This window comes from Grammomys surdaster, unplaced genomic scaffold (genome assembly GCF_004785775.1).
Source record: "Grammomys surdaster isolate TR1022 unplaced genomic scaffold, NIH_TR_1.0 338, whole genome shotgun sequence".
In the NCBI taxonomy this organism is placed as follows: domain Eukaryota; kingdom Metazoa; phylum Chordata; class Mammalia; order Rodentia; family Muridae; genus Grammomys; species Grammomys surdaster.
The window spans coordinates 451,345-477,047 of NW_021604757.1; the positions used below are offsets into that span (position 1 = coordinate 451,345).

The 25,703-nt window shown below is 40.0% G+C and overlaps 1 protein-coding gene across 1 annotated transcript in view; it reads left to right on the forward strand.

Moving 5' to 3' along the window:
* The window catches only part of Hsd17b12 (hydroxysteroid 17-beta dehydrogenase 12), a 124,167-nt gene that overhangs the window by 75,796 nt on the left and 22,668 nt on the right, over positions 1-25,703 (forward strand). The window contains exons 5-6 of the mRNA XM_028778587.1: positions 14,381-14,445; positions 15,247-15,291. Of these exons, the coding sequence (XP_028634420.1) occupies positions 14,381-14,445; positions 15,247-15,291 (110 nt within the window). The remainder of the gene's footprint in view (positions 1-14,380; positions 14,446-15,246; positions 15,292-25,703) is intronic.

Here is a 25,703-nt window from a genome sequence, read left to right on the forward strand (position 1 = left end):
GGAATTTGTCTAAAGTAACAGAAGAACTGAGGGGTAGTCTGAGTTGTCTGTCTGTTTTCTCTAAGTTTATTGCTGTGTTTTGTTATACCTCAGTTGCTTGCTCTTACTGGAGAATCAAATGTTTTTACTGAAATCAGGAATATTGAACTGTGTTATGGGCAAAAAAAGTCATCAGAAGATCCTGACGGGGTAATAGGGAAAATAATATCACATGTTTTTCTTTCATATGTGGAATCTGTGTGCATATACATACATAATAGACATTCACATGTACACACACACCATTATAGTAGAAGGAGAATTATTTATGAGAAAGAAAAGAACCAGTGAGGCAAGACACTTTATAACAGTTAAAAGCATTGGCTGCTCTTCCAGAGGACCTGGATTCAATTCCCAGCATCTACATGGCAGCTCCTAACTGTCTCTAACTCCAGTTCCAGATGATCTGGCATCCTCATACAGACATACATGAAGGGGATGGCGGAGGACACAGGGCATGGGGAGGTGGGTAGGACATGAAAAATCATGAGGTACTGTGTGTGTGCACTTGTGTACAAATGCATGTGAAGGCCAGAGGTCAAACTTGGGTTTCTCTGTTCCCTGTCCACTTTGTGTTTAAAGATGGCCTATCCCTGGGACCCCAGATGAGGCTAGGCTGGGCCCTGGAGATCGCCATGCTGGAATTACAGTGTACACCACCATGCCTGTCTTTTTACTGGCATGCTGAGAATTGACCTTGGTTACTTATGCTTTCAAGACAAACACTTTAATACCTGACCACTCTTCCCAGTCCCCATAGAAGACCTTTTTAAATTTTTCTTTTTTTGTTGTTGTTTTGTTTTTGTTTTTCAAGACAGGATTTCTCTGTATAACAGCCCTGGCTATCCTGGCACTTGCTTTGTAGACTAACCTGGCCTTGAACTCATAGAAATCTGCTTGCCTCTGCAGGGATTAAAGGTTTGTGCCACAGCAACCCTGCCTCCTTTTTAGAACTTGTAAATAAGGCAGTGTGTAAGGTCAGATACCCAAGCATAACCCCCTAAGTATCTGTGGCCCTGTAGCTAACCTGGCCTGTGTAGTCTATACCATGAATCCTCATGCATGTCCCATCTGTATGAATTCTACTCCTGCCTCACTGTCTGTAGAACCAATTGGTAAAATAAATAAAAACATAGAACTAGTTTTTGCCTTTGTGTCTACATATTCTTTTAGAAATACATACTTTGGGAAGAGTCTTTAAAAGTTCTTCCTTACCCTAGATCATCACTCACAGTGGGGAACGTTCTGACTGTTTCTAAGCTTCCAAGAGGGCAGTTATAACTTGCTTGACAGTAGAGATGCTGTTTTGGTTTATCCCATGACCTCTTCCACCTTTAGACTAGTGATGGACTAGGGAATGATGAAGGTTTACTTAGGCAGGAAGGTGGTTGATAATTCCCAATGAAAGGACCCTGGGGAACAGTCATTACATTGTGGAAGAATGGCTTACTTTTAGGAGTAGTTTTTCTTATTCATGACTGTTCTTTATAGACCTCAGCTACTTTTCAATGAGTAAATCTGAAGCGGTAGATATTCTAGGATCATGGAATCTGAGATGGGAGATGTTGGGCATCGGGTTGGTGCAAGGCTGAGGGATTGTTTGGGAACAATCCCTTCCTTATCCAGAACTGTATCAGAACTGAAGGAAGGCTGCAATTTGAATTCAGGCTCATGCCTGATTTGTTAAAGAGTCTGGGGCATGTGGTCCCTAAGCACCCTCTGCCTCTCTCCTTCTCTCCTGCTACCCTTTCTAGAATCCTAGTACTTTTCCCAGTACATATGTACTGATGTTCGTATACAAGGAAAGATGTTTCCCCTTACCTCACATGCAGGGGAGTCATCATTCTTGTAATCTAGCTCCTTAGTAAGTGGAATGCTCTGAGTAGTACTTTGTTCTTGATTATTCATCTGTTAATTCATAATTGAGTGAAACAGTATTGTAACAAGTAATAAGGAAAGCTAAGTGTGCCCTTCCATAGTATAATGTTCTATAGGAAAGATAGCAATGAGCAAAGTGCTTTATCTGTGATAGGGCATACTGTAACAAGAGCCAGGGGGAGTTGAATTAAAGGAGACATAACTGTGACTTGGCTTATCCAATGGAGTCAGAAAAGGGAAGTTTCCAGAAATATTTAAGAAGCAGGAATTGCTGAGAGGTTGCAGATGGCTCAGAGAAGAAACTCTATGACTGATGCACCCACTTATTAAGCACCATTTACTAAAATGAGCTATTGGGGAGAAAACTTTTGGGGGTGATGCTCATTTAACTTTACAGTTTCTCTAGGACAGCAGTTCTCAATCTGTGGGTCATGAACCCCAAAAGATGATTAGAAAGCACAGATATATACATTAGATTCATAACAGTAGCAAAATTACAGTTATGAAGTAACAACAAAAATAATTGTGTGGCTGGGGGGGTCACATGAGGATCTGTATTAAAGGGTCGCAGCATTAGAAAGGTTTAGAACCACTGCTTTGAGAGATCCAAGTGGCATTGTAGATAGTTGGGAATGCATATCCAGACTTCATTGGTGCAAGAAGACTGAGATCATTCAAGGGGAATGCTGAAGACAGCCCTGTGGAGTGGCCTTCCTTCATCTAAGGCCACTGGTGGTGTGAAGCATGACTTTTATTGCTGACTTCAGCTCTGTTCAGTAGAGCTGTAATACAAGCCACATATGCAATGCTAACTCTTCTAGTAAGTAGCTCACATTTTAAGAATTTACAGAATTCTGTGTATTTTGGTCATGTTCACATCCTACTTCTCTCCTCACCTAATTATTCATTTATCATCTCCTTACTTCCCACACCCTCCCATTTTTATGTCTTTTTAAAATAATAATCCATGGAGCCCAATTTGTGTTGACCATAGGTATTGAGCCATTTATTGGAGCTTGATCAACCTATCAGATAGTAGGATAAAAATAAACAGATAGACTTAATTAAATAATGTCTTTTATTTAAACTTAACTGTATCCAGAACGTTAACACATTAGCTTGTAACCAGTATAAAAATTATTGAACCAGGGTCAGCAAGATGTTTTGGTGGATAAAAGTGCTTTCTATGGAAACATGATGACATGAGTGTGACAATTGAATCCCATGGTGGAAGGAGAAAACAGACTTCTGAAAGTTGTCTTTAATCTCCACGTGTACACTGTGATAGTTGCATGCCCACACTGACTTTCACATACAATAATCAGTAAAATACGTTTGTTTTCAAATTACTGAAATAGTTTACATTCTTTTAAATACTAAATCTTTATAATCTTAAATATATTTTACAGTGTATTTCAATTCTTACTAGCCATAATGTGACTAATGGCTATTATACAAGGCATTCAGCTCCCAGTTACCATGTTTTATTTTCAGTTTATAATGGGAGAGCCATAAATGCAATCCCTAAGTTTTTCTTATGGTTCCAGAGCTGTTGCTGTCAGTTAAATCAATGTTTAGCATGTCTGATTGCCATTTCAAAGTCAGGAGAGAATAGTTCTGTTGGCTCTTAGGTCAAGGTCAAGGATGCCATTGAGCATACTGCAGTGTGTGTGTAGAAGACAGCATCTCACAACAAAGCAGACTGCCTTAAATGTCAGTAGAGCTGAGGCCAGGAAACTCTGATTTAAAGTTACTGGTTCAGGGCTGAAGAAATGGCCCAGTGGGTAAAACATTTATTGCATGATTTTTAAGGGCCTGCGTACAGATCCTCAGAACCTGTGTAAAGTTAGATTTGGTAGTTTGCGTTTGTAATCGCAGCATTTCTACTGTGGGATGGAAGGTGGAGACAGGTGAGTCTCTGGGAACTCATGGGCCAGTTAGCCTCACAGGTGCAACACCTAGGGAGACCCTGTTTGAACCAAGGTGCGAGGTAAGGATGGACACCTAAAGTGCCCTCTGACCCCATGTGTGCCTGCACTCACATGAATGAACACACACACAGCAAGAAGTGAAGTTGCTGATTGAATTCCTCTTGAAACATAATACAGCTTTGGTTTTGATTTCTAGTTGAACTCAGATCAATCCTAAAAGTAATTCCAGCTGACATTTCCATAATCACTGAATGCTCACTGCAGCACCTACACGCACATTGTCTTACTAGCTGGGTACTGCTTTCAGTTTACTTTGTATTCTGTATTCTACCACAACTGTCTTGCTGGCCATTGACCCTTCATAACAAATGTGTTACCTGTATATTGCACTGTAATTTTGAAGTCACTATCAAAGCACCTTTGTAAGCTGGATTTTATCTTACTGCTCTAGAGCTTGTGAGGTGGGTTTCATGTTTATGTTTCCTTTCTCATGACTGCCTAGTTTTCTTTGCACTTTTCACTTTTCTTCCTTTTTCTCATCTGTCTTTACATACTCCACTTCTGTCTAATAAAGCCCTCGTCATCTCACGTATTTGCTTTTCTGTTCAATACAAATCTCACCTTGATAGCATCTTTTAAAGTATTCTATGTATTGATTGATTTCTAATAAGAAGCAGTAATTGTACACATGCATGTTGTTGGTATCCAGAGCCAACTTGGCAAACCAACTCCAAACTCAGGAATGTCACACATAGGTCACTTCTGTCCGTGACAACCCTACATATTTTCTCAGAGCCCACTCCTCACACCTGCGAACAGCCTGCATCACAGCCTAGATAAAAAGACAAACTTTTCCCCACCTTCTATCCTTTTTCCCTTGCCTTTCTCTCTCTCTCCCTTTTTGTCCCCGTTCTTTCCTAATAAAACCTCTGCCATGTGGAACTGCTTTGGCCTGGTATGGTCTATCCGGACACCAGCCACCACCCAACACAACATATGTATTTATGGGTGTGAGGTGGGTGTGTCTTCCTCTATTACTTTGTGCCTTACTTTTTGAGACAGGGTCTGTTACTGACTTTGGTGTTCACCTGGTCAACAAGCCTCTTGTTTCTGCCTTCTATTACTAGGATTGAAGGCCTGTGTAGCTGAACGTAGGGTTCTTGTTGTTTGTTGTCTAATGTAGGTGATGGGTATTGAACTCAATCCTCCTGCTTACATAGCAAGAGCTTTACCAATTGAGCATTTCCCAGTCCCCAAGACCTAGCAATTAATATTAGGTTACAGGAAGGTTTTTTTTTCCTATTGAGTATTAATTATAATTAGTAGTAGTAGAAGTATAAATATCAATAGGATATACACTGTTTGAATAACATTAAGCATAAAGCTATAATTAATTGCTTAATAAGGAAAATTAATATTTTCAAAATTACAAAGGAAAATGCTAAAGCTTTTGTCATGAAAGAAACATTAAGTTTTCAATGAGATAAATGGAAAGAAAACAGCTCTGAACTGTGCAGATTTATACTGAAAGGTCACCATAAACTGACTCTAAATGCTGTATAGGCTGAGAAGTTAGATCCATAATCTGTTAGGTAAAAAATTAAGCAGCTGCTGCTGCCTTCCAGGTAAATGTCAACACGTACAGGTTCCAGCAAGCTTATAAAACATCACCATTTCAAGGAAATCACATTTATATTTCCTTGACTAAGAAAGCAATTGGTTAACAAAATCTGATTGTTGCAATGCTTACTTCATCTGGGGGAGGTTCTCATATGTGTTCCTAATTGGTATGGTGGACTCTGCACAAAACATCTCTGATGTGTAATTTGCCAAGGGCTTGGATTTCAAACATATCATAGACAATTTTTTTTCAGATTCCACTACTATGACTTCTTTAACTTTATAAAAGTGAGATTCTTTATTTTGCAACGACAAGGAGTGGCCCTTTGGGGAAAATCTAGTTGCTCTGTGATTCAGGTCTTAAAAGCTACTATGGGTTTTGATTGTCTTAGACAAGACTTCTCTCATGCCAAATGCTTTCAGACTCCTGTCTGTCCATGGCACTGTGGTTTGTGTAAGCTCCACATGGAGTAAGGAGAACCATCTGGTATCAGATAGGAGTGTCATCCTGGCTCAGTTGGTGCTGTGGGTCCTATTCATGCACCTGGCCCCTATTTTAAGTGGCCCCATCTTAATAGCAATATATAGAGATAGTACAGCTGGACTGAACCTTAGGTTTTTCCTATGCCTTTTATAAGTGAAAACTTACTCTACTAATGAAGGTGATGCTTTTTTATAGATAGCTTTCATTTTATATTTTTTGAAAATTTTATACATGTAAATGTATTTTGAACATATTCACACCCAGTTACCTTCTCCTGTCACTTTCTTCTAAATCCCCTTTCCCAGTTTATCCTCCTACTGTAATGTCTATGTGTGAGAGATAAAGACAGACCCAAACCCATTGACTTTAATTAGGATTGCTTGCATGAACACAGTTGTGTTGTGTGAGTTATTTGTTAGTGTTTTAACCTTCCAGTCAACTGAGCAAGGACTTTGGAGGGTTCTGTAGCAAAAGAGTGGAATTAGACATAAATATGGAGCCGTAAAAGGAAAAACTTAGATGAACTAGACTTAACAGTATTTGAGCAAAGAACTGTTCACACCTCAGGCCACCTTGAGAACACAAAGAGGCTGTCAATTCTGTCCTGTGATGTGGACAGGTAGAACTTGGGGTCAGAAAGTGGAGGTTGGGTACTGAGGTGGCTTGTTTTTTGTGCTAAGTTTGCTTTGAGCATGGTCATAGCCACTGCTGGCCTGGGATTGAGTTGGCTGCTGTATTAACACTCACCCTGTCTGTCTCAGAAGTGTGCTCCTAAGTTGTATAAAATGAAGCCATGACTGTTCCAAGGTAAGGTTGAGGAGAAGGTTTTTATTGCAGATAAAACCTCTGAGGGAGAGTACACTCAGAGGCATCTGGGCATGGAAAGGAGGTAGCAGAGTAGATAAGACCGGAGGACTGTACTGGGCTGAGGAGGGAATGCAAGGACCAAGAGAGAAGGGCAAGACAGAGGGGATGGGGGTGGACTAAGAGAGTACTTGGCCAAAATGGCAGGGTTATTTAGGAATGAGATGCAAGGCAAGCCCAAGAGCTGAAGAACTTTTAGGGTAAGGGGGCAGGGTGAGAAGAGCTGAGAAGGAGCTGCAAGGCCAGCAAGGACTCTATAACAGGCACTTGCTATGCTGAGAGACAGCCTGGAGGTCAGCATGTGCTTCATGGTAATGGTAATGGGCACTACACTTAGCCATTCAGCCCCTGTTTCTTTTGGGCCTGACATAAGTTAGATCTTCAGTTAGTTTACTTACAAAGTAAAGTTGTAGTTTGTTAATTAGGAGTAAAAGCATGCATGGATCATCAGGCCAAATTTAGTTTAACAGACTTTTGGGGGAAGTCACAGTAGATTTTTAAGCACAAACTGATAACATTTTTAGGAAGTCCTTCTGACTTCCAAGTGGAAGAAGGCAAGAAATGTGAAGAAGCCGATAAGACTATTCCAAGATGGTGAGAGCATATCAGGATGGCAGCAGTGGAGGGAGTGTGGAAATGGCTGAGAAGAGGAAGCTGACACTCTGTGCCCCAGCTGGGCAGAATGGTCCATGCCTTTAATCCCGGTACTCGGGAGGTAGAGGCAGGCAACCCTCCATGAGTATAAGTCCAGCCTGGTCTACATAGAGACTTTTAGGATAGCCAGGGCTACATAGGGAGACCCTTCCTGAATGAGTGAATGAATGAATGAATGAGTGAATGAACTATTCTGCCCATTTTATACACAAGGAACAAATGCAAAGAGGTTAAATGTATTATTTACAATTATATAACCACTCAATAGCATCTTTCAAGTTTTATCTTGAAAAACAAGGAGACATTTTTCTACAGAATTCTGTAAAGACAGTGCTTGGGAGGCAGAGGCAGGTGGATTTCTGAGTTTGAGGCCAGCCTGGTCTACAGAGTGAGTTCCAGGACAGCCGGATCTGTACAGTGAAACCCTGTTTCAAAAAAACAACAAACAAACAAACAAACAAAAACAAACAAACAAAAAAAGAATTCTGTAAAGCAAAGTGATGTCATTGCCTGGAGCCATCCTGGCTTGAGAAGTTGAGAGAGATCCAGTGCAGATCCAGGTAGCCTGTGGGATGACTGGTAGGAATCCCCTCCTTTGACAGCAGTGACCCTTTGCACTGGATGAGGTAGAGGCCTGGTAAAGGCTCTGTGGAAACAGAACAGGCATGGAAGCATATTTATTTAGGGTCACTCCTTAGGAATATCATCCAGGAGGGTGCCTTTTTATATGTTTGTCTGAGATTAGATTTCTAAAGTGAGCACAAGACTGTTAAAATTCAGATTTATTTTCTTTCACTCTGACACCACTAATGGCATTAATTAAAGCAGAACCTTTAACTTAAATCTGTGTAATTAACTCTATGATTTCAGAAGCATAAATAGGAATTGATAAATATCCCCCATTAGCTAACGTTGAACCACCAACCTTGTGGTGTTCTTGCTACAGCCTCACTTTTGATTTTATGTATACCAAATCTTACCTAATTTTGTAATGAGGATCAGACACGTGGCAGTTTGTAATTAAACAGACAGAGGTGTGTGCTGTTGCCTGTGACTCAGTCTAAATTTTTCAATTTCTGATTAAAGGCACTGCAAATTTAAAGCCTTATAAACTCTCTTTTATTTGGAAATTGCTACTTACAAGTGTATGAAAACTGTAAAGTTTGCAAAATGTTTTACATCGTGTTCCAAATATCATCTGTCAGTGTATGAACATGTGCTAGCTCCAGCAATATGTTAAGAAGGCAAAAAAGGAAATTTCTTTGCATCCTGTCACTATCTCCCTATGACTGTGAAACTAGGTCTGTTGAATGCAGTGAAGAGGGCAGAGGAGGTTCTGGATAAATCTATCCAGTATAAACCTGAGCTTTCCTTCTGGAAGGATCTGTTTGTATTGATACTAGTCATCTAATAAAAGCAAGATTCTTGGTATTGGGCACAGAGTAGGAGGGCAGTGAATATTTATTGGATAAACGGCCACACAGCAGCAGCTTCTTCTTCTTCATTTATTGACGTTTTAACCTGCTTCAAACAGTGGATTCATGGCTCTGCTCATTATATCCTTTGCTGAAGTGATTGTTCCTATTTTGTGTATGAAGAATAGTGAGGAAATAGGCTTCTTTTATGTCCCAGTTGTGGAAGCAGCCGTGATGATGACGATGGAGTGGGGCTGGACCTGGCTCTGCTGAATTCTGCCTTCTGTGGCCTTTTCCATTTGTACTCTTACAGTACTAGAGATCAGACTCAGGGACGATACCCACACCCCCACCACCACCCTAGAATTCTCTATCCCAATGCCAGGCAAGCACTCTACCACCGAGGTCAAACCCCAACCATTTTACAAAAACATAAGACAGAAAATGTTATTCCACACACACACACACACACACACACACACACACACACACACACACACTCACTCACTCACTCTTTCCCTCATGTACACCCCTGAGCCTTTGATATGTTCACTATTCTAGAAGTCTACATTAAAAAAAAACAAAACAAAAACAAAGTTTATTTAAAAATAAAGTGAAATGACATCATTGTTCGAAACAGACTTTACTAATGAGTTTTCAGTGCTGGAACTAGATTCATATGTATAATTAGGAATGTGACTGAAATGTAAGCTTATCTTTTCTGCCTTTGTGTCATAAGAAGGAAACAGAATACTTCATGTTATGTGATTTATATTTGGAAACCCAGCCATTAGACAAAGTATTTTTAAACCACATTAATTTCTTATGTTTCTGTTTAATGAAAAAAATGAAGCCAGTTGGAAGTGGTCTGTGTGGGGTTAGTACATGAATGGATTTTCATTTTCTAGTAATTTATTGTTGTGTGCTCCACTCTCATGTTCAACCCAGATCCCAGAAATCTACTTTTCTAGTGACATCATTCTATCTCTGGCAACTGCTTGGGATAGAGAATTCTAGGCCATGGAGAGCAGTAGCACATGAACTTTGAAGGAACAAGATCTTGTTTTGTTTAAAAGAATAAGATGTGGAAATGATTCTAAGTAATATGAGATAATTTAAAATGTTAGTAAACCGCCCAGAATTACTCTGGATTTTCCAAGTCTTCTTTCTTAATATAGCATCACGTTGACAGTAGTATTCTCTGTGGTTCAGAATGAGCCCTCAGAGTGTAGCTACGTGAGCTCCCTGCCAGTCCTCCCTGCAACTAGCCACTCCATGGGTTTATGAGGATGGTATCTCTGCCCACTACCAGTGCCTTTCTGTTTCCCTGTTCTTGGTCTGTCTATGCTTCTGTTCTCTCTCAGTATCAGCTGTTCCATTGGTCCCTGTGACGCCTGATTTCAACTGCCAGCTTGATGGGATCCAGAATCAGCTAGAAGACAAGCTGTCAAACATACTCTTAAAGGATTATTTAGCCTCTGGGCATTCTTGTGGGGGATTAATTGAGGTAGAAACAGTCATCCTGAAAGTGGGTGGTTTGGTTTCCCAGGGTGGGGTCCTTAGAAGGAAGAGAGAGTGAGATGAGCTAAGCTCACCATGCTGCTTCCTACCTGCATGCAGTGTGGACAGTGGCCTCCAGCTCTCTCTCCTGCCTGCTCTCAGTTTCCTGCTGTGCTGGAAATTACCTAAAACAGTGAGCTGAAATGAATCCTTTCCCCCTTAAGTTGCTTTTATCAGGGTGTTTTATCACAGCAATGGGACAAAAAAATATAAAGACAGGCTTCTGCAGTCTTAAAACTTCATAAGGAGTGCTGGGAAAATTTTTACTGTTCAAGGCCTTGTGCTGATTACTGGCACAGTGAGAATTCTGAAGTTATGCAATTGTGCTTTGCTTTCTGAATGAGATGATGTGTTTATTACTAAAAGAGTTTTGAAGGCCCTAGGGGTGGGAGCAGCAACACAGAACCGTGGTTCCTGGAGGAAAAAGCTACAGAACTCACTGGCAGTGCAGGTTTAATGCTAATTAAAGATATCATCCATTAGAAGACATGGTTAACTTTCTGAATAAAGTTAGAACAACTTGTGAGATTGTTTCTGTACGATATCGTGTAATAAGGACATAAAGTGATGGCACTGCTCACACCCATCCTTAATGAGATTAAGCTGTAATGGGAATATCTCCATCTTTCACTCCTACTCACGCACTCCCTCTCCCTTCAGACATTCACTGGAAGCTTCCGATCTGCTATTTGGCTATTGCTGTCACCTACTGTCTCAAAATAAAACTGCAGTGGGTTTGCCTTTCTTCAAGAGATTCCATTGTTGTGCACTTACTGGAAATAGTTATTGAAGAGTGTAGTTGAAGTGGAAGTTTTTGGTTGTATCATGTGATGCAAACCCACATGTTTTGCTGAAGCAATACCCGTGGGAGGACCATGGTTTTTGGAGAGAGTATAAATAGAATATGTTTGTTTCCCATCTTCCTTGATCTTCACTTCATTGAAAAAGGCATGTCAGAGAACTTCTGACATCCTGGCCAGTTCTGGTCACTCCAGCTGACTCATTTGGATTTGGTGGAGGCCTGGCGGTTTCTGCTGGATTATGCCACTACTGCTGATTTGTGTTTGCTATTCTGACACTTCTAAACTAGCCTGCTGGTGTCTTGACAAATGGAGATTGGAATTGCACCCCAAAAAACTACTTCTAAACAGGTCCACATCCCCTTGTCCTATTTATCATCTTTTCTCTCCTACCTTTGGACAGTGGGCTAGAAGGGGAGGTCAAGTGTTTAAAACCCCTTATTTAAAGAAGGCTTTTTAAAAATCTAATCCTACATGTAATGGTACTCAAACTTTCCCTCAGAAGATTTAATAGTACAATTTGCTGAAATGGCCTGATAATAAAAGTATCAGTAGAAATGGCAGACAGATTTGCTAACTCACACATGTACATCAGGAGCCACTAGTAGGCAGTTAAAGTCAGATAGTTAAACCTAATACCCTCCTCACATGACAAGAGTGCAGGAGGAATATAAATAGTTGTAGAGAGAGGGGTAGGAAATGATTTTAGAAGTGATAAGTAGTACAGAGAAGAGATGATGCCCTGTGATAAAATTCCTCCAGCTATAGGCATGATTCCTGATTTCCAGTCTCATCTGTGATTGGAGCTTTCAGTAAGAAGGTGGAAGGTGACCCCACCCATCTTTAATGGATTAAGTCTTTTAAGTAGAGATGGTGACTTCATTGCAAAGCTTCATCCAGCATCTGCCGAATCCAAAATGCCTTGAATATAGAATGTCAGTATTCAAAGATGCTGCCATTGGAGTTACTATTGGCTCAGAGCTGAGAGGAGCAACAGTTGTTCACATCACAGAACTGATTACTCCTTGTGAGTGCTAGCTAACCTGGTTCTACAGCTGAGGACGCACACAGGAAAGCAGAAGGGACTCAGGAGCTCACTGTTCATTTGCCATCTTGAGTTTAACATCTCTTTTTACTTATCTATCTCATAAGCTTAGACCGGATGCTCTGAAGTCTAAAGCTAAGATCTCAAGTCACCTGTTCTACTCACAAAGTTCTAGATTTCAGAAAAATAACAAAAATAGGCCACCAGTTTTGGCTCTTAAAAGATTTATAATTAACTATCTAATAATTACTAACTATTAATCCTTTATAACTCAGCAGTGATTAAACTAAAGTCAACTGAACTTAAGGCCTTACCTCTGGTTATTTGGTTTAATTTTTAACATCTTTTATAAGTGTGATTTCTGAGACACTTGGTAGAGGGCAGGATAAGATAAAAATAAAGTTAGACATGCTGTTACTAGCTATTTAGATTTTTTTCCCTCTTCAGCTGAGCATTAAACCTACAAATTGGCTTTCGTGTTTTAAGATGAGTTTTAGTGAGCTGTTCAAACCATCCTCACAGAAATTTTGCAAGGAAAACCTGAAGACCCAGGCTCAAGTGACAGACTTAGTTAAATATAGAAAGCTATCCCATTCCTTCCAACTATTCATTTAGTCTATTGGACAAAGTACTCCTGTCAGGTTTATCTGGCTATAGTAAACTGACCATAATTTTGATATTTTCTTGTAACTGAAAACTTTTTTTCCTACTACTTTGGTTTGGTTGTCACTTTTCTTAAGTGATATGAGAATACTTCCCTTACTTTCTTCCCAGGTGAAGGTTTATGTCAGTTTTAGTGATTAGAGTTGAGGCTCTTCTGAGTTTGAATTCTGACATGATTTTTCCCATAATCTTGGGCTCCTTTAAAGAGCTGTGGATTTTAGTTTCTAGGGCATAATTTAGAAATTACCAGGGGCTGGAGAGATGGCTCAGTGGTTAAGAGCACTGACTGTTCTTCCAGAGGACTTGAGTTCAAGTCTGAGCAACCACATGGTGGCTCACAACCATCTGTAATGAGATCCAATCCCCTCTTATGGTGTGTTTGAAGACAACTGTATTGTACTCATATACATAAAATAAATCTTAAAAAAAAAAGAAATTACCTAATGGGCTTGTCGTGGCCATTAAATAAATGTACATAAATAGATAATCCAGCTTGTGAGTTAATTAGTTTATGTAAAGTCAAGGATATTTTATTCATTTGGGAATGTTCCTTATTTTGTGTTTCTTTGTCTTAATGGATCTGGAGGAACTGCCTATAACTGAGTATTCAAATATAAGACCTAATATGTATAAGTGTACCAGTGCCAAGCTGAGGTTAGATGGTTATGCAGGAAAGGTTCAAGGTAAGCTAAGCTATGGCCTCAGCCTTCCACAGATCATTTGTCAGAGATACTTTGTCTCACCTGCCCTCTAGGCTACCCCAACAAAGCCTTAAAGTGAGGCTCTCTACGAATGGACTATCATGACTCTGGACATTTTGTTGTGAAATATTGATTGTTTGGATTTGGGACCATTTTTTCCCCTACTAGATAGTAAATCCCATGATAGGAGAATCCTTCTCTTTCCTAGCTTCCTTTTCTAGTTCCTAGCAGCACATGGCTGGCCTACAAGCATGTGGCAAATATTTGTCACATGACCGAGTAAACTCTTCCATTAGCAGTGAACAGTCTTAGATGTAAACTGGACATGACTTATTTAGGTCACACATTTTATGCCATGGGTGTAACTAAAACCCAAGTTTCCAGTCGTCTGCACTATATGCTGTGTTCTTTCTAACGTGTAAGGTGCTGAGGAGTGGTTGGCATTATCTGTAGATGACCAGTGTAGAGGAAGAACACACATTCCGCAGAGCTAGCTGGACAGGGAAGGCATACAGATGGTAAGTACAGAAAGGCTCCTTGAAGGAAAAGACATTTAAACTCCAGTAATAAGGATTTGAGATAGAAAGCTCTGGTGAAAGTCACACCTTCGCCAGGAATTATATTTTATACAGTTATATGTATCATTTTAGTCTCAGTAGGTAAATCTCAACATTTCAGTACATCATTAAAACAAATGTCCTAGCTAATAGTCTTGTCTAATTTCAGTGAACAATGTGGGCATGTCGTACGAGTATCCAGAATACTTTTTGGAAATTCCTGACTTGGACAACGTGAGTCTTGTTTGTTTGTTTGTTTGCTTGTTATGGTAGCACAAAGAATGCATGAAGGTGTCAGTGGGGCTAGAAGAATACTGACTGAGGGTCAGAGTCCAGCTGTCTGCAATTCAGAGCTTGGCTCCTGTGGGGATGAACCTAACCATAGCTAGTTTGTTTATTCACCCTTAAATGTGAAATAGTCAGCTTCATAGGAATGTTAGAAGGATTGCATGAAGAAATATTTGTGATGATGTCATTTAGACAGTGACAGGGTCAATAGTAGCTCTAATTTCATTTTTATTGTTTTTATTTGATTAAGATAGCTCTATTTTAAGTATTGGGACATCAAAAATCAGTTTAAAAACTCATAAATATGTTAATATGTAGCAGCATAGTTGATTCAAGTACACTAGCTTTACCAAAATGAGAGCTATAGCCTTGATTCATGCATAATCCTTTAATGAAAACTAAGAAGTTACATCTCTGAAGGACCATGTCAGGTTTTGAAATCAATTGAAGCTCTCAGTTTCAGTCATTTCCACTCTATTAGTTGAGAGGAAATTCCTAAGTGTTTTATTTTGGATTTAATGTGTCTCTTCACGTTCAAATTTGACTTGCACATTTACCTTACATTTTTCATATTCGTATTAATTACAAACACAACACTGAGATAAAGCTGAGATAAATCCAACCCCAGCTTGGATTGTATTTCCAGGTCCTTGCGATATCTACAGAAGCTTCAGATGTGTCACCCCAAAGTGTATTTGTAACATCATTACTTTCATAGTAAACTTAAATTATCCAATCTTTTTGCAGACCATCAAGAAACTGATAAATATTAATGTGCTTTCCGTGTGCAAGGTAAGCAGCTTTGTTAGAAATCTGTCATCTTTTTCTGGCTCTTTCTATCTAAAAACACGGATCTAGAGTCTGTTGGCTCATTTCTGTCAGCTCTTATTTATCGTGTGTATTCCAGAGGAATGGGGTCTGTCTCCTTGTCTCCAGGAAGTAGAAAAGAGTTGATCACCAAACACACTTGTCTCAGCTTACTTTCTAACAACGTAACAAACAATTCTCATGTGTCTTCTATATACATTCAACATAGTGGGTAACAGGACTGCAAAACCCTGCTCAGGTTAAAGACTGACCTGAGCCATTTGCTGCTCATGGCTGATCTGTTTCCATTCTAACATACGTAGTAGTTCACTGTTATATGGGAAGTCAAGAGTCTAGAAACCAAGGAGAGTAGTTTTTTTTAGCCATACCTAATAACCAGCCAGAATAGCCTGGGGTGGTGGCAAACGTCTTTCATCTCAGAACTCAGGAGACAGAGGCAGGCAGTCCTCTGTGAGTTCTAGGCCAGCCAGGGCTACAGGTCGAGAACCTGACTCAAAAAACAAGTGAACAAAGAAACAACAGCAAAAAACAAGAACAACACAAAGACATCTGTCTTGTTCATTATTTGCTAAACATGTGTTGTAGTTGTGTTACTCGTTTATAACACAAGATTACATGATGACTTTGCTGAAAGGAGCACTAGCTAGATAGTAGAAGCATCTAAGCTCTGCTTGAACTTGAACGCTGGAAGTTACTGCTGAGGTATATATACATAACAAACTATGGGGAAGTGTTGCCAGAAGACAGTGTCAGACACTGTAAATCTGAACATTCTTGCAGAAAGCCACTGCATTTTTAATAACTCCTGTATATACTAGCTTGGTTAAGGAAATAGGAAATAGCTTAAGTCAGAACTCTTCAAAATAAGATAAATATAAATTAATAAGATAAATTATAAATTAAATGTTTCACTTTGTGGTGAGCTCTCTATTATGAATTTTCTATTGGTGTTTTTCTCTATTATGGATTTTTAAGAGAAACTATCTATGTCTTAATGTTCTGAGAGAAATAAAGGATGACCCTCACATAGCTGCTTCAAGTCCAAGAACCTAGTACTGCTACACCTGGCCTGATTTTTCACATATGGCTTTGCTTTTCTTTGGGTAATGTAAATGTTTAGATGTGTTAATTCAGTGCTTACAGGTAAAGAATGTTGGCTACTTTGTTACTTAAAAAGCCACCTCAAATGTATTATATAATAAAATGGCAAATATTTTTGTCAAATAAATAATTACTACACTGTATCTTCTTCCTTATTATGAATCAAGGGGTCAGTGGTTCCCTTCCCTCCACCCCAGCTGTGTGTGTGTGTGTGTGTGTGTGTGTGTGTGTGTGTGTGTGTGTGTTGTTTGGCTTTTATATAAAGTGAAGTTTAAGTGAGCAGAGGAGTCACCAGTGGAGATGTAAGTAGATAAAGAGCAAGACCCACATTTGTGAAACTGATGTTTTCAATGTAGCTAATAGGAATATACTGTGTAGTTTTAAGGGCGTTTCTTTACCAGATTTATATAAATGTTCAGCCTCTAACAATCTCTATCAGATTTCAGGCTAATTAAGGAACTACTGTTTTCTAGCCATTTTAGTCTTGGGGTAAATCTACTTTTCACTTTACTTTTCATCTTAAATTGAAGATAATATTTCTCTTTACCTCAGTGACTTGTTTGAATGAAAGAAGGTAATCTATAAAACTCAGAGCTGGGGATGCAGGCAGCTCAGTAAATAGAGTTCTTGCTTAGTAGGCATGAAGCCCGAGATTCAATCCTTAGAACTACATAAAGCTGGGCATGATCATGTGTGCCATAGGAAGTGGAAGAGTGGCAAGAGAATCAGAAATGCAAGATCATGCTTGGCCAGGCTGAACCACATGAGACCCTGGATAGATGGTCAAAGAGGAGAAAAGAGACACACAAAGGGGAAGAGAGGGAGGGAGGGGGAGGCAGAGAAGAAGAGAGGCTCTAAAAATGTTATTATTGCTATTAAACTTAAAGTTGATAAAAATGTTTTGCTAAATAGATGCAATAATGATTTTATTTTGTTTTTTAGAAAATAGAGGTTTTAAATAAAAATTGATATAAATTCTGTTCTATATCTTATGAAATTTCCTTTTAAAATGAATGATTTTACTGTTACTCTGATTTTTTTTTCTGGTGTCCCTGGCCAAAATGCTTGAAAATAATGAATGTTAAAACAGTGTGAGGAATTTCACAATATATTATCCTAAGTTAAATGAGAAAACCCTTGTTCAAATGGTTAAGGTTTATGTTGTAGAGTTCTTAATACTAGCTGCAGGTTTGTCTCCTGATAACTCCCATTCTTCATCAGATCAGCAGTGTAGGGTTTTACTCTGGATCCTAGTCTTTTCTCTTACAGTCCTGCTTGCCAACGCTTCATTGTTGGCCTTGCTTTAAAATGCTGACCTCCTGTTTCCCACAACATGAATTTTTAGCTGACCATCTGTAGAATACTAAATAATAATAAAAGGCCAAGGTCCTGTCCTTGATCCTGGAGCTTGTCCTGCTCCATGGTCACAGACCATGTCCTTCTCACAGCCTCTTAGCACAGATCAGCACGTGATCCATCGTCCTTGCTTAAAGACCAAATAGTGCTGGTATGTGTGCATCACGGATAAGATAACACAAACCCAGCAGCTCTGCAAAGTAGCCCATTCTTAAAAGTGACAGTAAACACTAGAGGTCATGATGCACACCTGTTAATCCAGGGCCTGGGAGACTGATGCAGGAGAATCAGGTGTTTGAGGCCAGCTTGAGCTACATACTGAGCCCCTGTCTCAGTATGATATCATACAGCTTATCTCCCCTTCTTCATTCTTCCTCCTCCCCTTTCTCTTTTTGAATTGGTGCTTATAAACTGGTTCCCATGAGCTGGCTTCATGAACACAAATGCTCATTTTTTAACACTTTGAGACATAATAAAGGAACATATCACCAGTAGAATATTTGAATATATGCTTAAAAGTTATACAAGCCTTCTTTGGTAGTCCAAATCCTGTTTTAAAAGCACCCAGGGATTTTACTACTTAATTAAAAAGTTGAATAATCATCCTTTAGTCAATCTTAAGTATGGGTCTAAATTTACTCAATTCATTGTAATGTAAACTTTGAATGGAAAAGCAATTCAGAATTCCTGGTTTGTGATGTCATTGGCCCTTAGAGCATGATGCACAGTTGGTTTGGGTTGATGTACTGTGGGTAGGATCAATCACTTGTCCTCTGAGGTACCATGCAGATTGAAAATGGTTTGGAACAGTGAGAGTGGTCGATGAGCTGCAGTAAGCCAATAGGCGGAAGATGCCGTGAAGTCAGGATTGTACAGTAGCTTGACTGTTCAACAGAGAGAGCCTGCAGAGGCCGGTATATGCGTGAAAAAGTTCTAGCAGTAGAATGCCAAGGAAGTCCATATTCTGTAGCATGTGTGTGTAGCTTATTTGTACTGAGGGACACTCCCTTAGTTGAAGCTCTATGTTTGATACTCCTAAGTTTAAGCTTTTCTGATGTGATTTGTCCCAGACAGTATTTTGATGACTTGCACTTATTGTTCTTTGACTGATTTCATTTTATTGCCAAAGCCAGACCACATTTTCAGTAGCAGTGATTGCTGGAACCTTGGGGTAACAAAAGGAGATGAAAGCTGGTCTGGTTACAGGATCTTAGGTTTTATGGTGGTTGGGTATCAGGGGACTGAGGCACAGGTGTCTAGCCTGAAGCTCCAGTAAATGAATTAAGATTGTAAGAAAGGGAGCGGCCTCTCTTTACCCTTAGGTTCACCTGTTGTATGTCTTCACCAAAGGAGAGGGTGGACCAGGAGATGGTGGTGAGATCAGCTTGCCCTGTGAGTTGGGGTCATGCTCAAAATTAAAGGTAGAGCCCCAGCATCTTGTTGGAAGGTCCATGTGCTTCTTTCCTGTGTGAGTAGGTCAGGTGATTGTGAAAGTCATGTAAGCCCCACATTATAATCGTAAAATAATCCTGAACTCAAAGGAATTTCAGGTTATCACAGATAAAGAGATGATCCACAAGAGTATTAGGGAAGATATATTAACCAGAGCAGTTGTGGCTGCAGACTCTTAGTGTTTAATTGTAAACAGCCTTCCCAAGATACTCAGCAATCTGTGTCTAGCTGAATACTTCATTTTCAAAAGATTTATTTTGGGAGGAGGGGTGTGTCTGTGTGTCCCTGCACATGTGCCTCGTGAGTACATTCGTATCTCATGAGTGCAAGAACCCACAGAGGCCAGAAGAGAGTATCGGATTTCCTGGCACTGGAGCTATGGTTGTAAGCAACCATGTGGATGCTGGGAACCAAACCTAAGTCTTCTGTAAGAGTAGTAGTAAGTGGTCTTAACCACTGAGAACCTCTCTCCAGTCCTGGTTGCTTCACTTTTGACTCTTATCCAGTGGCTTGGGCTTTTTCCATGTACCAAACTTCATTAGCTTTTTGCTTCACAAGGGATCTTCAAAGCTGCTGTTGTAAATATTTAAAAGTCCACTCTATGTTCTCGGTGAGGTGCGTTCACAGCTCTGCACCCGCCCAAGAGCTCTGGATTAAAGACACATACACACAGTCTTGTTTTTAATATGCTAAATGGCTGGGCCACTCTTGAACAGCCATGTGACTAACGTACTCCCCCCTCAATATTCCTGAGTTAATACTTGCTAAATCTGAATTTCATCTCTGCTACCACAGACCCAGTTCGGGGAGTGCCCCCTGGGGAGTCAGTGGGCTCTCCTTCCTGCACTTTTTCCTGCATGGTCCCTGTTGTCTGTCTCCTTCGCCCTCCTAATGACAGAATCCCTCTTCCTGTCTCTGTGTTTCTTGCTCATTAATCCTAAAAGTGCCCCCTCTATCCTACTGCCCAGCCATTGACCACTGGTTCTTTATTGACAAATCAAAAAACCACCTGTTGCCAGGGACCAGCAGTAGATTCCCATGTAAGCACAAATTAGATCCCCAACACAACCTTGTTTGCTTTTCCAGTACTGCTGTCGGGTCCATTAGGGATTAAGTTTAACTTCGTTTTGTTCCTCATGTAACAGGTAAGTGGTAGAGGTCCTGTAGAGGTGGCCAGTATGGCAGCTAGAGCAAACTGGAAGAGGAACTCAACCAAGGTCATGGGTTTTCCCAGTTTCAGATGTTTTGTGCCTAAAAATCTAAGGTGAATCTCATCAAGAACAATGACCTTCACTCCAGAAGTAGTGTAATTTAGAGACAAACATAAAGGTATTGAACCACCCACTTCTCCAATAGTTCCTGGTTTTTTGCCAGGTGGGGCTTCCACCCTAGCATACTGAGAGTTGACAAATGAAATTTTAACTGCTATTGATTACTGCTTGCTAAGAACTGCAAAGTGAAGGGAAGCCATGCAATGTGCCATGGGCCCACAGGATTCTAAGCCTGATCTAGTCTAGAAGGGCTGTGATAAGACAAGATTCAGTCATGCATTGATTGAGTGACAAAATGAAGTGGAACCATAGCTCCAGAGGCAGGTAGATAGAAGGCTACCTTCAAACAGGCTGTCTGTAATTCTACAGCAATCCAAAGACAAAGCAGACCCTACATGTACTGCTTGCTTCTGACTTGATACCATGTTTCACTGTCTTCCACATTTGGGGTTCTCTTCCTACTTCAAGCTGTTCTTGTCTTTTGATTCTTGTAATCATTGTTTTAGGAATCTCAAGAAAAGATAAGCACTTCTCTCCTTTTCAGATGAGCACTGTCCAGTTGATATAACCTTAACTGCCCACAGGCCCTGCCTCCAGGAGGCAAAAACATTCCTTCTAATGATCCTAACCCCTGAAGCTGCTACTGGGCATGAAAAATAAGGTGAAAGCTGGAAAATCAAGGCTTCCATCCTAACAGGGAATATTCCAGCCTTCTTAATTACTTTTCTTAGAATAGAGAAGAAAATGTATGGTGGTATAACCCAGGTAAAATTTATGAACACCTCTACTTGAGTAAATACTGTTGCATTTTGGCATTTGCAATCTCAAGCAGAGAGTAAATGCTGGCTATTCTTTATCAAACACTCAACCGATGCATGACTGGAAATCTTGTCTTATTAGGGCCAAGGTGGCAGTCTGTCCCTTCTAGACTAGATCAGGCTTGGAGTCCTGTGAGCTCATGGCACACTGCATGGCATAATTTGCAGTTCTTAGTGTTGAGCTGTCTGCACAGTATGGGCACCATGAGTGTTGGTTAACACCATGTCCATTTGATTCCCTCCCTTAGCCCAAGTGCACAGCTGATAGCTTTCTACAAACAGATGAATGCATTTTAAAAATTAAAACTCCTAGTTCTTTAAAATCAAAGTGGTTCTAAGTGTGGCCCTACAATGGTAAATGTGGGTTAGTTGAAGTAAAATGGGAGAATTTCATACAGATCTGTGGCTGGAGAAGGACTACTAGCAGGTGTTGGTCAATTCCATTTTTAAAAGCTGAAAGTTTCACGTTCAGACTTATAGCTTCTCTTGGGGAAAATCTGGAAATCACGTGACACAGACCTCAGGAACTGAGTGCAGCTGAGTATGTGAGCCCAGCTTCTCTAGATCACACAGCCCCTGCTGCACTCTGTTGCTTGAGCCGTGCTTTTAGATAGCTGAGTGTGAGTTCCCCTCCAGGTGATTCCAGGTCTTTGGTCTACTCAAACTTAGTGAGCTTGAAAGATTGCATTGGCTTGGACCAAATCAACCTCCTGAGTCTTAGTCCACTTACAGTTGATATAGCAACAGAAATAACCCTGGACTGTCAGATATAAAGACCCAACAAGCATCTCTCACAGTGTGGGAGGATGAAGAGTTCAGTATCAAGGTGCTAGGAAAGTCAGTGTCTGGAGAAGGACTGCTCCTCATAGCCAGTTCCTGCCTGCAGTGGCTTTCCTTCCACGATGAAGGGAGAAATGAGCAGGTTCATCAGATCCCTTTCCTCGTGATACAATTAATCATCCCTCCAAAGTCTCCACCTTTAGTGTACTTTTGGAGTTTCCACTTAGGAGCTTTGTGGGGATATAAGCATTCAGATCGTCTTGCATTCCTGGTATTCTCTGAAATCCACATAGAACTTTGAGAGATGGCCCTTTCTTTTCCAGGTGAGTGCTGTCAAAACAATATTGCCTGAACTGCCTACTACCCTCAAAGCACTTGTTACACACTTTTCAAAAGCCAGGTGTTGTTCTTCTGTATCACCGTGCCTTCATTGTAGGTGGTTAGCAAAAGTGCCTATTGCTGTCCCTTACCCACAGTGTAAATGTTTGGATGAATGGTCAGAGGGTGGAAAGTCCCAGGGCATTCATTTTCTTACATGAATATGCCTCTGGCAGGTGACACAGTACCAGCAGGGGGAGCCTCATATTAGCTTGGAAATCTTCGGAGGAGAGTTTTGTTCCTCAATCTAATTGTATTTAATTTAGGAACTTGCTACAAATGTATACTGATATTCTGCTTCCACAGTTTAAGTTAACTTTAGGAAACTAAGAAATCCTAAGTAGGGTGTATCCTTTAACACCGATTCTCCCATCTAAGGCTTTTCTGGGAGAAGATATTCGCAGTTAGTATTTAGTCTTAGTTCATTTTGAAAGTAGGACTACCAGCATGTGCTGTTCTGTGCTACTAAAATTTTTCAAGTTACTAGTATATCCAGCCCTTAGGGATGGCAATAGCAGTCCACCTCAGACCCAGCAGAAGCAGACTATTTCCAAACTACAGGTCAGCACTTCTTACACAGCCGCCTTCTTCTGAAAATGAAGACAGCCTTGTAGATTGGGTCTAGGGTTCTCTTTAGCTCATAATGAACTACGTTTATAGGAAAATGTCTTTCATAGGTGTGAAAACATGACAGGGACTTGAACTTTAGCAGTTGCTTTCTCTTTTCAACATCTGTCACTTTTAAGAAATTGTCACTTTGTTTAGTGGGAAAAAGATAATAGAAGCACTTTCAGTACTCAAGCATTGTTCCATGGGAACACCAGATGATACTCTGTTCATTCCTCTTTATAATCTTTGTTTAGAGTGTATAAATAAGGGGCTTAGGTTTGGCATCGTTAATTAGCATTTCTGTGTTTTGGAAAGGTTTTTTTCCTGTTACTGTATTATTATAATAGGATTCAAAGTAGAATGTATTGGACAAGGGAAAGCCCTATGCATAGTCTGGTGCAACATTCCAAACTAAGAGAACTCTGAACTTCCTCAGTGACTTAAGCACCAAGAAAAGGCAAAGTCAAATAACATTGTAAGATCTCAGAGTGCTCTCAAAACTGTGTCTAATTAAGTTTTCCACCCTTGTGCAGTAAATACTGTTAGCTATACAGGTGAGATTCTAAGAACTTCTAATTAAGCTATGTTCTCACTTCCTCACCTCCTTGGAGCTCAAATTATACTGTTTGCCAAAGGAAGTGTGTGCTGTGTCATTCTGGTGTGGCTTCCAGTAGAGTTTTCATCTCATTTCTCAAAAGACAGGGGAGGGGCCATTGTAGAACGTTATTGTTAATTCTTTTCACAGTTATACTATGATTGTTTTTAAGTTGCCTTTTATTTCAGTTGAACACTTGTTTCGGATTTTTGTATTTCAGATTTTATAAGAAACTGCTTCCTTCTAAACTGTATGGGTCCATTTCTCATTTGCCTAAATCTAGACTTGGTTGATTTCAGTATGTTTTTTGAGGTGTGTGTTAGGGCAAAGGTAAACCAGTTGCCCATGGGAGATGTTCTGAGTTTGCTCATGAAAAGCCTGGATTCTTGAAGCTAAGCCTAGACTCTAGTATGGCTTGTTCTGTTTACTCCCCTAGTCACAAATCGTAGTGACACCAGTCTTATTGAATCAAGTATCTTAAGTTTGATAGATTCATCATTTTCTTGTGATGGGTCCTTGTTATGTAGCTTGGGCTGGCCTGGAACTTGATGTGGACCAGGCTAACTTCAAACTCATAATCCTCCTAACTCCTGAGTACTGTGATTAAAGGAATGCCGAGGCTTGTCTGGCTCTTTTCACCAGAGCCTTAGAGCATTATAGTAGTGTTGGAACAAATGACCAAGTACCAGAAGTTACATGATAAAGAAGTGTGTATTATATCAATTTTCATAGCAAAGAGTAGTAACACCTAGACAGGCACCTTCTAGGTATGTAGATTCCTTCTGTCGGCAGTGACTGCCACTGCAGAAGTAAAGGAGAAATACTCAGAGTAGGCTTTGGCAGTTTTGTTTCTGTTTCTGTTTTTGTTGTTGTTGTTGTTTTTGGTTTTGGTTTTGTTTTTTTTTTTTAAGAAATAAGATTGTGAGGTCTTTACTAATTATAAAAGCAATGCAAGATTGTTGCCAAAGATATTTGAAAACTATATGAGCACTAAGAAGAAAATAAATCCTGCGTAATCCTGGCCACAGATGGCTACATTTTAATACAACATTTTCAAGGATTTCCTAGGCCAGGCAGTCTATTTTTGAGTTATGTATCTCAACTAAATGGTTTAATAATATTGATTGTGATTTTGTATGAGGTAAATGGACTTTGTATTTCTTTCCTAACTAGAATATGCATATCTGTACCAGTACGTATTTTACCTGAAAATGAGTATGTGGTTTCCTCCAAGGAATTCTGATTTAAGGTGTTATGAAGCCATTCCTGTGTTTGTGTACATTTGTGTACTGTAGGTCAGCTTGCTTATGAAGAGATACTAGAACTACATGTGAGACAACAATGTAGATTAACTTTAGATTTTTAAAGTCTCTCTGTCTTTTGTGGTGTGGATTAATGAAAACATTACTAAAAAACACTTGGCTTTTGCTGCAAACTTTGAAGTTCTCATTATGGTAAAAGTTCTGTTGTAGTGGCTTCCACCTACTTTGTGGAAAAACTGTTGCTACGATAAGACACCATGACTAAGAGAGTATTTGGGCTTGTGGTACCAGAGGAGTAAGAGTCCAGTATGGTGGGAAAACGTGGCTTATAGCTGCAGGCCTAGCGCTGGAGCAGTGAACTCTTAGCCTAAGAGTTCACATCTTGAACCATACCCAGAACAAACCAGAAATGACATGAGTATTTAAGTCCTCAAAGCTGCTTCAGGTACATACTTCCTCCAACAAGGCCATTCCTCCTAAACCTCAAATAACAGCACCACCTGGGAAGTGTATGCAGTGTATGAGCCTATGGGGGGCATTCTCATTCAAACCACCACAAAAAGAAATTAAACTTGGTTGTTGCGTGCCTGTGGAGGCTATCTCACGTGAGAAGACAACGTTTAGAACTCACATCTATCGTTACTGCTTACCTAATGCTCTTAACCACCAAACTCACAAGGTGTGATCACATCATTTTAGAAATATGTAAAGAGAAACAACAAACTTCCTGGCATAGTGATTATCACCTGCAGAT